We start from the raw sequence: 13,500 nt of genomic DNA, 5'->3' as shown, positions 1-13,500 counted from the left end.
CTCACTCACCGAGGCACGCCGGAATAGACTCCGTGGCGTGGAGTTCCGAGTTTTGCGGACGACGTATGTAGAAGAAAGAGAGAAGCGTCTATATTTGCACGGCGCAACGAGCAGCTTCGGAGCAGTGGAAGTAGAACCATAAAGACAGAGTCACCGAGGCGTACTTAGAGTGCAGCGTAAGGCTCCAAGTGTAAAGAGACAAACACGCAGAAGTAAGAGAGTAACCTGGCCCGTGGTGAACGCAAGTGGCAGTGGACATGGATCAGGCGATTGCTAACATTGAGTAAGACGAGTTGACGAAGGCAAGAATCTGTAAACTCCACTGTATGTATAAAGGGCAGTACCCCGATATCGGAGCACCTGCAAATTCAAGTGCCTTAGTTTACAAACGGTAGGGACTCGTAAATATAACGAGAAAACTAGGTGCATGCTCTGAGAAAAGATATTACTGGTTGAGAAAGCTAGGTTACTAAAATGTTCGTGCATGGGTCGTCCGGTGATGGCTACGTGTCCGAGTCAAAACCAAGGTACAGAATAGACATGATCAGGTGGTGGAGCGTACCGCCAACAAAGCTTTGGCCGTAGCTCTGGCCGCCACTACCTGCACCCTCCGCATATTCACTTGTTGCATTCTCCAACGAACGGCATTCACCTGCCCATACCCGGAGGAGAGGCCGAGACGACGTATATCTTGACAATATGGTGGACGATGTCCGACCAGGAATCTGGGTCTATCTTTGCACGGATGCTGCCCGGCTTGCCCTCCTCTTCAAAAAACACCGCTGCCTCGACAGTCTGGTTCGCTCCGCAAATTGCCATGATGGCTCCCTAGAAATCGGAATCGTTTAGCGCCTTCATCTTGAAAAAGGCGGAAGTGTGTTCCACTCACGTAGAAAGGCAGCTTAGCGAGCCGTGGCCTGCTGAACACGACCACCTGCCCTGTATTTCTGTACTCCACAACGACCGCGGCAGGCGGGGGCTGGGACCAGCCCAGTGATTTGGCAAATGATGCGACGGCCTGACCGATGCCCGAGGCGATAGGGTTCGCAGATGAAGCCAGCCCGGGAAAAGGGGGAGGTGAACCCGCGCCTGCGAGAGTTACGGTGGACGGAGAACGCTTGAGTCCGTTGGGGTTCGACATGCTTTTGATCGGTGTCGGTACGTCGAGGCTTCTTACTGGCCGTTCGGGGGAGAGTTAGGGCACAGCGAGGGTCCAACGAGCAGAAGGTCGGTGTATACGAAAAGTGCGCGATCGGAGTGCATTCTTGTACTTTTATATGAGCGCCGTACAGCTCTTTGTGGCTTCAAGTTGCGCAATGCAGGGTGCCCGTGGACTCCTACTCTGGCGACAGGCTCAAGCATGATGCGGATGTACCGGAGTGCGCGAAGGGCACGGACGGGTCTGGGTAGGACGGCCAATGAGGTGAGAGGGGCGATGATGATCAGTAGTGCGTACTTACCAATTGACTACCGTTTTAGACGTGTCTGCGCAGTGCATATCACGACGCTGGGAAAGTTCTGGGCGTCTCCGAGATAAAACGAGGCACATGGATCATTTTGTGGTCTGATGAATGCTGGAAGGTGTGCAGATCTTGAGGAGGGCTTGATAAGCCAGGTAGAAGGTATGGCCTACTTGTCACGGAGATGGAAACGAGGTGGACGCCGGATGGATGAGGGCAAATGACGGTAGCAAACGAATGGAAGCTGGGCAACTGCAGTCGGTAGCCATATTTCGGCAATTCCCGGCTCATTCGCACGCCGTCGGCAGCGCGATGATGCTCGCGACGGACGTCGATATGCAACTCGAAACCGGCGATACAGAACAAACGAAGTCTCCATGGAGAGCGCCCCTATAGCTATGACTTCCAGATGAATTCGATCTCTCGTTCCGCATCAGGCGGCTCTCCCAAGTTCTCCTCACCAAGTTACGGTATCTTCGGTGATGCCTGGGCTGGGGCTGCAGGCGTGTCTAGGCTAATCAACGGGAAAAGCTGATGGTACGTAGCTAATCAACCATGCATCTCGCCGATTATAGGTGATAGGAAGTACATTCAGGTAGTGCAAGTCAATGTCGCCATCCAGGGCAAAGGCGAACGTTTGACACGAGATAGCGGTCCCTTGAAACGTGAAGTGTCAGGAACGCTACGCATGCCAGTGGCGCGTTGAATGAGGACGTTCATTCTTCTTGCAATCGTACCAGCTGCCCTTATCTCTACCTCGGCAAAGCCTTCTGTATACCATGTCACTTACCCTGCGTGTTCCAGCGGCTCCATGCGTACTCTCTATATCAACTTGGTCTGGTGGGCTTATCCTGTCCCTGTCAGGCCATCATCCAAGCAGCTGCATACTTCACGCGTCACGAGTTAACCCCAGCTGCTTCTGGGGTTATCATAGACTGCCACTTCAGCCATTCCAGCTTGGCATCACCGGTCGAAAGTCAGATACCAACACTCGCTCTTTAGATACGGCAAAGCTTTCAGGCTATCATAGACAAACACCCAGAGCCGTCGCTCACTCTCTCACCATGTGTCAAGCTCGTACACTCGTCCGCAAAGTGGCGCGCCCATGTGAGTCTATGCTGCTCAGGCAATACATGATCAAAATTGAATCCGACGCTCGGGTTTAGACGTCGACCACAGCGAGCTCATGATCTCGAGCTTTCTGATACCGTTCCTCGACTTCTCCCAACGCTGAACTTTCCTGAGAAGGCGTCATACGCAATCGGACGCGACGATTGATAACTCCCCTGCAACATTCTGCAAAGTAAGTAACCCCCAGAGATTGCTTGTGGTATCCCTTGCACTGCGCAAACGGGTTGGTTCCCGGTGCAAGGTTAGACTATAAATCGTGCTGGGTCGGCTATATCGAAAGCAACTATCGACACTGAACAGGCATGCTTTTAGAAGCATGATCTGCTTCCGAAGTCACCCAGGCCCTACGCGCGCGGTTATCCTTTCACGTGAGCGTGACTTTGCAGACTTCCTTTGGACTTCCTCTGAGCCAATGCCGACTTATCAGTCCTAGATGTTTGTGCCGCCGCCGGGTGCCTGGCCAGTCACCACATGAAGCGTTAGTTGACCGTATGGTACGCGTTGACGTATAGGAACAATCTCTCAAGATCTGAGTCTTTCAACAGGGGACAAAATCGAATGGAACAGACGGTCAGGGCCTCCTGGTCTCCCTGCGGGCAACATATTGCTGTATCTCGCCGTGAAGACTTGTGAAGACGCATGGCGCGCCTGTCAAGTCGAATAGAGTACCAGCCGTAATGCTCGGGTATAAAAACTGCTGCAGTGTAGCACTCAATCCTCAGGTCATTGCCTAGTCTCAACTTCCTCTCGCCGAGCCACTACCAGTTTCGCTATGTTCGCTGCTACTCTCCTCGTCAACACTCTCCTTGCCAGCTTTGCGCTCGCAGCTCCCTCCTCCCGCCTCGCCGAGCGTCTCGCCCGTCGCCAGGCCCGCCAGTCGATGCCCCTCAGCCGGCTCGATGCCGCTGAGAACCTGGCTGCCGGCAACGTCTCGCACGTTGAGTACAGTCAGAACTGGTCTGGCGCCGTCTGGGAGAGCTACCCTACCGTATGTCGTGACGATATTGCTGTGTATCCGAGATGCTGAGCGACCTTGCAGGGCACGTTCAAGTCCGTGACTGGCACTTTCATCGTCCCCACGCCCTCGGGTTCTGGCTCCGCCTCTGCCTGGGTTGGTATTGACGGTGACACGTGCGGAAGCGCCATCCTCCAGACCGGTATCGACTTCAACATCCAAGACGGTGACGTCTCATACGATGGTGAGCTCTCCCTTTCGCCTGGTCAAAGGTGGCAGGTATCTGATCTTTTGTTCCTTCTAGCCTGGTACGAGTGGTATCCCGACTACGCGTACGACTTCTCTGGCATCCCCATCCACGCAGGCGACTCCATCACCCTGACGGTGACCGCGTCGTCGACCACGACGGGCACGGCGGTGATCATCAACAACACGACGGGCAAGAAGGTGTCCAAGTCGCTGTCGAACTCGAACGCCCTGTGCCTCGAGAACGCGGAGTGGATCGTCGAGGACTTCGAGGAGGGCTCTTCGCTCGTCGAGCTCTGCGATTTCGGCACGGTCAAGTTCACTGACGCGTACGCGACCACCGAGAGTGGCGAGACCGTCGGTGTCAGCGGGGCATCGACGATCGATCTTAAGCAGGGCAGCACGGTGTACACGTCTGTGAGCACTGCTTCGGAGGGGCTCACTGTCAAGTACACTGGGAGCTGAGCGGAGGCTGAGTCCTTTGATGGAGCATGGTGATCAGTTACGATTGCCGTTTTTTATCTTACTTGGGTTTTATGGAAGGGTGCATAAAAGAGTGTACAAATTTGTATATCTTGGGTTAACGTGGACACATTTGGGTTTATCTTTCTGCGTTGATCTAGCTTTACACGAGTGAACGGTCACAAAGTTTCACCAAAAGGTTGATATTGGGCTACGCTGCGAAGATTGTACACCTTGTACACCGGCTCAAGCAGGTGGCCGGGTGAGCGATTGGAGCATCAAAAAGCCAAAAACAGCTCGGCCGGGGAGGAGTGCTTCGTGTGCCTGACATTTCCCAGGAGCAAGTGCTCCCGGCCTAACCGGACCTTGACGATGTCAAGCATTCGTATAGGAGCGCTGCGCTTGAGTGCGGGGCCCCGCACTTGCAAATGCCATAAAACGTGCTCCTTTTCTTTCTCGACCACGCTACAACTTCACTAGTCACTGCCCAACACCGCACGGACGGACTTGCGGAGGACCTGTGTTGGACTGCTGGGCCCGGGCACAAACGAAGCGCCTTGGGCACTTTGTCGACTTTAAAGAGGTCCGTGTGTCCTGCTTGGAGCACATGCTCGTCTGGCAGCTGATCGACTGACCGGCTCCATCTGGATGCTTCAGGTCTTGAGCATCGATTTGTGAGAGCAAGTTCAGCCCAACCCTCTAATACATTCCCCGCAACCGCTACTCGACTACCATCTCCTCGGCATCTAAAATAGCGATGGTTATCCCAGACCTCTCCGTCTTTCTCGCGCTGCAAGCCTTCTACAGCATTCTCAAGGGATGGATCAGCCCCGTGATGCGCTCGCCTGGTGAGCACACCCTCTGCTGATTCTGATCCCTCTTGTCACGCTTCCCGTCATCTGGCCTCGTATGGATCATTTCATTTCTTTCCTCCCCATTCAATCTATTGTTGGTCCTTTGTTGTCAACAGAACATTGAGCAACGGGATTATTTTTACTTCCCTGTGCCCCATGAGCCGCCCTTTCTTGCCTTATAAACCGGGAGGGCGCAAAGAGCCCATTCACCGCTGCTCCACGAGAGCTAACCTCGCCGCCCGTTCGTGCTCATGGTTTGCGCTTGGCCTGCTGCGCTTTTCCTTGGCCCTCTTCTCTCCCTTCTTTCGCTCCTCCGTGGCGTTGTCGGCGTGGCGATCTTACCTAGACAAGACAGCAGCAGCGACAACGATGGTATCCACCTTGCGGTCAGCCCCGTGTGCGGCGCGCTATCCGGCAATGTCTCGGAGGTGAACGCGGGCATCGATTTGTCCTCGATCAAGACGATTGTCTCGTTTGGTGTTAGTCGTCTTCTTTCGAAGTCTGTGCTCGAGCACGTTTTGCTCGCGGCCGGCTGACGTTGACTCTTGGGTTGGACAGGACTCGTACACTGACGGTGGTCGTCATGATGGTGGGCCCCTCGCTCCTGCGGTCATCATTCCTCCCAATGCACAAGCCGGGGGCAGGTCGACGAACGGGCTGGTATGGAATGAGAACATTGCCAACGATATCGGAGCAACGCTCAAGGACTATGCGGTGAGTGCCACGTCATCGGTCCAGATCCCCTCCTCGATCATCCTCTGAGACACATTGTCCAGATTTCGAGCGCTGTAACGAACATCACGCTGTGGCCCAACAACCCCAAACCCGTCGACTTCATTCAGCAGGGTATGTGAATTTGCATTCCCTGGCTACCGTTTCGATGCTTCTGCCGCGGACTCGCGCTCGGTGCTAATTCGGCTTGACGCTTCTTGCGTTGTATCTCTGTAGTGGATCTGTTCCTCAGCCAGAACAACACCCTCGACTCAGAGTCAACGTTGTACACTGTCTTCTTCGGCATCAAGTGCGTCATCTTTCAATACGAGAGTGGCTCTCGGACTGATCCATAACATTCTGAAGTGATTGGGAGGATTCTCTGAGTACGTAGTCCTTCACCTGATCAATTCCTTTCCTCAACCAGTCTCTGATGCTCCCAACCAGCTCTCGGTGACTACCTCCCTCAAGCTGCACAGGACCTCCTCGGGCAGATGAAGATTCTCGCCTCCGCACCCACGAACGCAAAGAACTTCCTCGTCACGGACGTCTACGGACGCGGCACGGAGACGACGGATGGCCAGGCGTGGCTGCAGTCCATCTTCGACGGCCTGATCGAATTCCACAGCCAGGGCATCAACGTCGCGTTCGCCAACTACGCGCGTATCTGGGACGGCGTGCTCGGCTCGGACTCGGGCTACGAGGCGTTCGGGTACACGAACACGTCCGCGTGCGTGATCGGCAACGGGACGCTGACGTACGGGTCGTGCGCGCAGCCGCAGACGTACTTTTACTGGATACCTGGGTGAGTCTCCGTAGCTGTAGCCTGAGGTGGAGAATGGGAAACTGACGAGAAACGTAGGCACCCCTCGAAGGAGACGCACCGCATTATGGCGGACTACGTTGAGCTCGTGTTGAAGGATTGCGCTGTTTAGGGGCGACGGGGATTTAAGTACCTAAGCGCCTGATTCGTTGGACTGTTTTTTATCGCTGCTATTTAAGCACGACATTCAGACTTTTATCTTGGGCATACTCTGTCACTCAGATTGGGTATACGTTTGTCCCTGTCGTTACTTTCATGTGGATAAACTTGTATTGGTAATGAGTTTAACGTTGTCTTTCTCGTAGCTTGTCGAAGAGCTGAGATGCCTGAATCGCATTAAACAAAATACAGCCAAGTATGGAGTGTCTGTAAGATTGACGCGAACAGACACGCGGCATCGCGCAGTGTGATAAATAAAGAGTTGCCAAATGAAGGTATGTCGAGAAAGGGGTGTTTATGTGTATTTGTTCTGTGCCACGTCTGTGCGTTTTGCTTATTTCACGCGAGCTTCCCCGTCCCACCGTTACACGTCCACAACTTTTCTCTTCGTCCCCCGCTCTTTTCACCATGAGCGGTTGTGAGTCTCCATCTCACTCTGAACAGTGGCAGATTGCTCACAACTTGCTCTACAGTCCGGTTTCTGAACCTTGTCCGCCCATTCCTTCCGCTGCTGCCTGAGGTTGCGTCGCCCGACCGCAAAGTATGTAGCGACACGCGCAAACGCCCGTCTTGTGCTGACGCCTCTTGTCTTTCAGGTTCCTTTCAACCAGAAGGTACTATGGACCGCTGTCACCCTCCTCATTTTCCTTGTGTGCTCGCAAGTACCGCTGTATGGAATCATGTCCTCTGACTCGTCCGACCCGCTTTACTGGATGCGTGTCATCCTCGCGTCGAACCGTGGAACCCTCATGGAGCTTGGTATCAGTCCTATCGTCACCTCTGGCATGATCATGCAGCTTCTCGCTGGCGCCAACCTCATCGAGGTCGACTTTAGCTTGAAGGAGGACAGGGCCCTGTTCAGCGGTGCACAGAAGCGTACGTGGTTTGCAGTTTCTGGCTACGTGATGACGTTCTGACGATTTCCACAGTCTTCGCTCTTATCATTTCACTCGGACAAGCTACGGTTTACGTCGTCACCGGTCTCTACGGACAACCCAGCGACCTCGGCGCTGGTGTCTGTCTCCTACTCATCGTCCAACTCGTCGCCGCTGCACTCATTGTCATCCTCCTCGACGAACTTCTCCAGAAGGGCTACGGTCTCGGCTCCGGTATCTCTCTCTTCATCGCGACCAACATCTGCGAGTCCATCGTCTGGAAGGCCTTTTCGCCTACGACTGTCAACACCGGCCGTGGCCCCGAGTTCGAGGGTGCCTTCGTCGCCCTCTTCCACCTTCTCTTCACCTGGAACGACAAGGGCCGCGCGCTCCGCGAGGCATTCTGGCGCGACAGGCTCCCCAACGTCATGAACCTCATCGCGACCGTCGTTGTCTTCGCCGCCGTCATCTACCTCCAGGGCTTCCGTATTGAGATCCCCGTCAAGAGCAACCGCTTCCGCGGCCAGCGTGGCTCGTACCCCGTCAAGCTCTTCTACACGTCCAACATGCCCATCATGCTGCAGTCGGCGCTCACTTCGAACGTGTTCATCGTCTCGCAGATGCTCGCTACTCGTTTCCCGTCCAACTTGTTCGTCAAGCTCGTTGGTGTTTGGGAGGTTTGTTATTTCCATTTTAGGTCATTACCCCTGAACAAATCGACTGACGCTGGACGTTTTGCAGCCCATGGAGGACTCGCCCCAGCTCCGCGCTGTTTCTGGCCTCGCGTACTACATGTCGCCTCCGCACACCATCGGGGAGGCTCTCCTTGACCCCATCCATGCCTTCCTTTATGTGGCCTTCATCACCTCTGCCTGCGCCCTCTTCTCCAAGACCTGGATTGAGGTTTCGGGCAGCGGACCCCGTGACGTTGCCAAGCAGCTCAAGGACCAGCAGATGGTCATGGCCGGTCATCGTGAGGGCTCGATGTACAAGGAGCTCAAGCGCGTCATCCCCACAGCTGCTGCGTTCGGCGGTGCCATCCTTGGCCTGCTGTCCGTCGCTGCTGACCTCATGGGCGCCATTGGCAGCGGCACTGGTATCCTCATGGCTGTTACGATCATTTACTCCTGTAAGTGCCCTCCCCTACATCTTGTACGCTCATGACTGATGACAACTGTCCTATAGACTGGGAGATCGGCATGCGGGAGTCGGGTGGCCCTGAGATGGCTGCGCTCGGAGACTTGATGTAAATCTGACCAGTCGATGGGGTGATTGTTGGGATAAAAAGGTTATCGCATAGAACGCACGCAAGCGCGGTTAATACTGTTGCCTAATACTCACGAAGAGCTCCGCGCCCCGCGCTGGGAGTCGGCTGGATGTACGTCGGATACACACATGCAGTTTTGGGCTGCTATATTATTATAAATGCTTCATGACGTGCACTCCAGTTCACATGAAGGAATGTGGTGATTCATGACGCGATTCAATACCGTCAGTCAGAGCCGCGGCAAACTGAAGCATGGTGAGCTTTATGGATCATCAGATGCGGGAAACTCTTCGCATGAGATCTTTTAGCGCACCAGAGCAAGCATACAGCAGCATACTCGTTGAGCGCTGACTAGGCTTGCCGTCGGCTTAGTCACACATCTAAATGCCTACGCTTTCGACCTTGCCTTATCACGGCTGTTGTTCTAAGTGTCTGTATTCTTTATGGTTCTTCTGAAGCATCATTAGAGTAAGCAGCCAATTTGATCTATGCTGGTCCTACCAGCCAACTGTTCTTATTCACGCGTTTGCATTCACATGCAAGGCTATAGCTCAGGCTTGTGTCACTATCAGCAGCTGTTCCGCGAGACGGCAGGAGTTGTTTTACTTCACCTTGAGCCAGGGTGGATAACGCGTTCGTTTTGTACAGACTGCGTACACAGGACATGCAGTGAATACGTAATATTGTTTAAGGTACTACAATGAACACGATGAAGAGAACGTACTTATAACTCGAACATACTAGAGTAGTCATACGCTATGTCGTAATGAAAGCGCTAGACATCGAGCTCCGCGAAATGAACGACAAAATCTCTTCATCTGCCCAAAGTCGAACGCGAGCGAGAACTCTCCTTGTCCTGCCAGTGTTCTGCTCTGGGAGCGACCATGACAACGCCATGGCATCTACTATTTTGACTTTGAGTTGGGGCAGGCTTTTGCATGTGGATGAGTTAACATTGGGAGCTTGCAGTAACATGGCCTGGCAAAGCCGGGGCACCCGCCTGGCCAGATGTGTTGTCACGGTTTCTCAGTACCACCAAAAGCGAGTTACTGTATACTTTTGAAAGTAAGAGTGAAGGAACAAAGTAAAAATGATTTTCCTTGAAGGCATAGAATAAGGCGATGCAGAGGATGGCAGTGATAGCTGAACGTACAAGTAAGTGATGGTATTGGCCATGAAAGAAGTATAGAAAGCGTACCAGAGAGCATTCCGGTCCCTACGACAACCGATATAACACGGTTGAGGCGTGTCCTGTTTGGATTCCGCTGGTTGTTAAGTGGCGTGATATTCAGCCCCTTCTGGATTATCTATTGGTAAATGCACATCAGTTGGTTAAAAAAGAACCTCAAACACAGTTGGAGCCTACATGATAAGCTATGAGGGAGAAAATGACGATGTCGCACGCGGCAGTCCCAACCAGCCATGGCTGAGCGCAGTTGAGCAATACGTCAAAGCCGTAAAATCTCTAGAAAGCACACCGTAAATGTCCAAGGAAGGTTGTGGGTGGCTTCCGAGTCGTCCGCGTAGTTCCAGACACGCTCGAGGACTCCAGCTAATAAGCCGAAAGAGCCTTGTACAACCGAAAGCTGGAAATAGTGTGAGCGAAAAGCTAAGCAAGCAGGGATATAGATGGCAATTCACAGCTACGATCATCATGGGTTGAACCGTCGATTTGCTCACCGTGCGAACTCGCCATGCGGACAAGCACTGCACAAGTATGCCCGCTGGGCCCTAATCAGAGGCAATTACGCTGGACATACAGGACGACTCACTAACGCTCGGTAGAATGTTCGTGGACAAGTAGGTTGTGTTCAATCGGTATAGACCCTCGCTACATCCCCAGCTCCCGACAAGAATAGCGTTGGCGTCGTGTCCTGCCACCAAGGTTTGTGCAGTTTCAATCAGGAACGTTCCGTAGACGACCAATCTGATGATCTTGTTATCCTGGCGCTCCGTGGCATGATAAGCATCTAACGCCATCAGGTTTAGAGTCAGGATAAAGCGAAGAAGCATACATAGCTGAGCGGCCAAGACGCCATAAAGCGTCCAGTTTAAATTCCATGCTAGCAGCTAATTGGAGAGAATGTGAATGTGAACGAGATACGGAAGCTTGTGACCCACATGAGGTGCCAGCCTATGCGCATATTGGCAGTACCGGTGGTGATGGTGGCAGAGAGATCAGCGACAGCGATCGAAAGAAAGGTTATCCAACTTACATGCTGGTGACGTCCTGAGCTACAGCACAGACAGCCATGGATGACCAACGACAAAGGCAATCAAACTCAAACTCAAACTCGATATAAGTACTGACTTTGCGAGAGGTTACATAACTATCCGGCCTTCATCCAGGACGGCTCTGCAGCGGACGGTGCTGGTGGACACGCGTCCGCACCTCGTCCACAGTAGCACAGTGTCGCGGACATAAGAGTGGACGTGACATCTCAATCCCGGTGATAGGATTGACGTTGTGCCCCTCCATTATGCACAGGATGACCCATTGAATAATAGCGAAAGCTTGATGTTAGATAGACAGAGTGTCCGCACGGCGCTAATATGGGCGTGCGGGATCTTGCTGGGTGCATTCATATGGCACTGATCAGGAGGTAGAGACGATCCATGTGAGAGGTTCTATGCCATGAGAGCAAGTGTATGGATATCATTCAACGGCCAGTGAACGTCCACCGACCATAGAAGCGGACGAGGGCAATGGGCATGGATATGTGGTGATTCCGGTCAGGTCGGAAGCGCCGGAAAATCTTGACGTGCGGAACATCCAGTAGAACCCCTGACACCCCTCCCCTCGTAACACTTCGCCCAAGTCCACGATGTCCACGTCCGCAGAGGAGCTGCGTGCATCTCTCGAGGCTCACAATTCGACCTTTGAGACTCTGCTAAGTCTGATTCCTGCCAGGTACTACCTCCACAATGAAAATGCGGGACCGTCAACGAAGTATCAAAAACACACGCATAAAAACAAGGACGCCGAGAAACAGGCGGCCAGAAAAGTACGGCGCGACAAGGTGGGCCCATCATGCTATCGCTTTTCTTCTTTACCACCTACACTTTGATACGGTGTACTCATGAATGATATCAGCTCGATCCTTCCGTCAACCACACACCACACATAAACGGTGGTGCAGACGAGGACGACGAATCGGACGATGACGCCTCCGCGGGCGAACTCGACGATGCGATGCAGGTAGACGGCGGCGATGATGGCGATGTAGACGATGCTGAGGAGGAAGAGGAGTCGCTCGTGCCCATGCCACCTGCTCAGGGCATCGCCGCCCTCCGCGAAAAGCTGCACGCACGCATGACCGCTCTGCGGCGGCCTGGCGGGAGTGGAGACCCCGATTCGCGAGACGCACTTTTAGAAGAGCGGAGAGCTCAGCGTGCGGCGTTGCGCGAGCGGAGACGCAAGGAGACGAAGGAGCGGCGGAAAGCGGAGAAGGAGAAGGCAGGCAAGAAGGCCGAGGCCATTGTAGCGAGGACGAAGGGGCCTGTGACTAATGTGAGCAGACTATTCGTTGCTCTGCTGTCCGTCTATGATATACTGATTCATGCGTCTGCAGACCCAACTCATCGTCCCCGACGTGCCCTCGCACCGCCCAACCGAGACAAACGTCACTTTCTCCGCGCTCTCCTCAAAATCCCCATCAAAATCAAAAGGCTCAAAGTTTCTCCCCAACACTACGTCCTCGAACCCCAAAACAGCTCTTGACCAGCTTCACGCACACAAGAATTCTCTTGCGTCTCTCCCCGAGGAGAAACGCAAGGCTGCTGAGGAACGCGAGCGGTGGGCAGCTGCGGAGGCGCGTATGGGCGGCACGAAGGTCAAGGACGACGAGACGAAGCTGAAAAAGGCGGTCAAGCGCAAGGATCAGGAAAAGAAGAAAAGCAAAAAGGAATGGTACGTGTTCTGGCTCTTCGTGTCCCTATTCGCTATGGCTCGCCTGTTTCCGTCCTCGATTCTCTCCGTTGAGAGGCTGACGTTGCTTTCCTAGGGACGAGAGGAAGAAGCAGCTCGAGACGTCGATGGCTGCCAAAGTCAAGAAGCGCTCAGACAACATCGCCCAGCGGCATGAACGCCGCAAGGGCGGCGCTTCGAAGGGCAAGACGAAGAGTCGGCCAGGGTTCGAGGGCAAGTCGTTTGGCGGGAAGGGCAAGGCGGCGGGTAAAGCTAAGAAGGGCAAGTAGTACCTTTCGTCTGCCGATGTATCGAGCTGGGTGCTCCATGTCCAATGCATACATTGGCGTTTCGCCTCAAGGCTATCACACAGGTTTGCAAGTCATTCTCCCAACACATATATGGGTGCATTCACCGTCGGCTAGCGTCTCTCCTCTCCTCCACCGGCTGGTTCGTATTCTACAGCGGGCGTCACGTACGTGCCGAGGACGCGTCATGGCAATCTCTTTGATCTGTTCCTCCAAAGCTCCAATATGACCTCGCCTTCATAAGGCAGATGTCATTACCCAAAACAACGTCGCCGCCGAATTCTAGACGAGGTAGGATATAAGCCTAGTAACTTTCCGCGGAATTCGGCGAATTGGGGGCAA

At 53.7% G+C, this 13,500-nt stretch overlaps 4 protein-coding genes across 4 annotated transcripts; 3 read left to right on the top strand and 1 right to left on the bottom strand.

The window, feature by feature from the left end:
• Positions 1-266: 266 nt before the first annotated feature.
• On the bottom strand, positions 267-1,180 carry CONPUDRAFT_82908 (uncharacterized protein). The gene is made up of 2 exons (XM_007771714.1): positions 890-1,180; positions 267-828 (listed from the first exon to the last, which is right to left on the bottom strand). Exons 1-2 carry the CDS (start codon positions 1,139-1,141, stop codon positions 649-651), a joined length of 432 nt encoding a protein of 143 aa, XP_007769904.1. The 5' UTR covers positions 1,142-1,180; the 3' UTR covers positions 267-648.
• An 835-nt stretch (positions 1,181-2,015) lies between these two features.
• CONPUDRAFT_125822 (uncharacterized protein) lies at positions 2,016-4,378 on the top strand. The gene is made up of 6 exons (XM_007771713.1): positions 2,016-2,567; positions 2,627-2,959; positions 3,019-3,085; positions 3,137-3,579; positions 3,631-3,790; positions 3,851-4,378. Exons 4-6 carry the CDS (start codon positions 3,364-3,366, stop codon positions 4,255-4,257), a joined length of 783 nt encoding a protein of 260 aa, XP_007769903.1. The 5' UTR covers positions 2,016-2,567; positions 2,627-2,959; positions 3,019-3,085; positions 3,137-3,363; the 3' UTR covers positions 4,258-4,378.
• An 888-nt stretch (positions 4,379-5,266) lies between these two features.
• CONPUDRAFT_106062 (carbohydrate esterase family 16 protein) lies at positions 5,267-6,985 on the top strand. The gene is made up of 7 exons (XM_007771712.1): positions 5,267-5,587; positions 5,667-5,822; positions 5,885-5,954; positions 6,057-6,129; positions 6,186-6,205; positions 6,267-6,624; positions 6,682-6,985. Exons 1-7 carry the CDS (start codon positions 5,360-5,362, stop codon positions 6,752-6,754), a joined length of 978 nt encoding a protein of 325 aa, XP_007769902.1. The 5' UTR covers positions 5,267-5,359; the 3' UTR covers positions 6,755-6,985.
• Positions 6,986-7,209: 224 nt separating this feature from the next.
• Positions 7,210-13,140, top strand: CONPUDRAFT_154904 (SecY protein; the record flags this gene model as incomplete). The annotated part of the gene is made up of 10 exons (XM_007771711.1): positions 7,210-7,219; positions 7,275-7,342; positions 7,398-7,677; positions 7,731-8,353; positions 8,418-8,805; positions 8,862-8,922; positions 11,855-11,963; positions 12,038-12,454; positions 12,516-12,853; positions 12,948-13,140. The coding sequence occupies 10 exons, from the start codon at positions 7,210-7,212 to the stop codon at positions 13,138-13,140; spliced, it is 2,487 nt and encodes an 828-aa protein (XP_007769901.1).
• Between the last annotated feature and the right edge of the window lie 360 nt (positions 13,141-13,500).

The sequence above is a fragment of the Coniophora puteana genome (genome assembly GCF_000271625.1).
Source record: "Coniophora puteana RWD-64-598 SS2 unplaced genomic scaffold CONPUscaffold_8, whole genome shotgun sequence".
Taxonomy (NCBI): domain Eukaryota; kingdom Fungi; phylum Basidiomycota; class Agaricomycetes; order Boletales; family Coniophoraceae; genus Coniophora; species Coniophora puteana.
The sequence above is the reverse complement of the archived record's forward strand: the minus strand, read 5'-3'. Positions and strand labels throughout refer to the sequence as shown.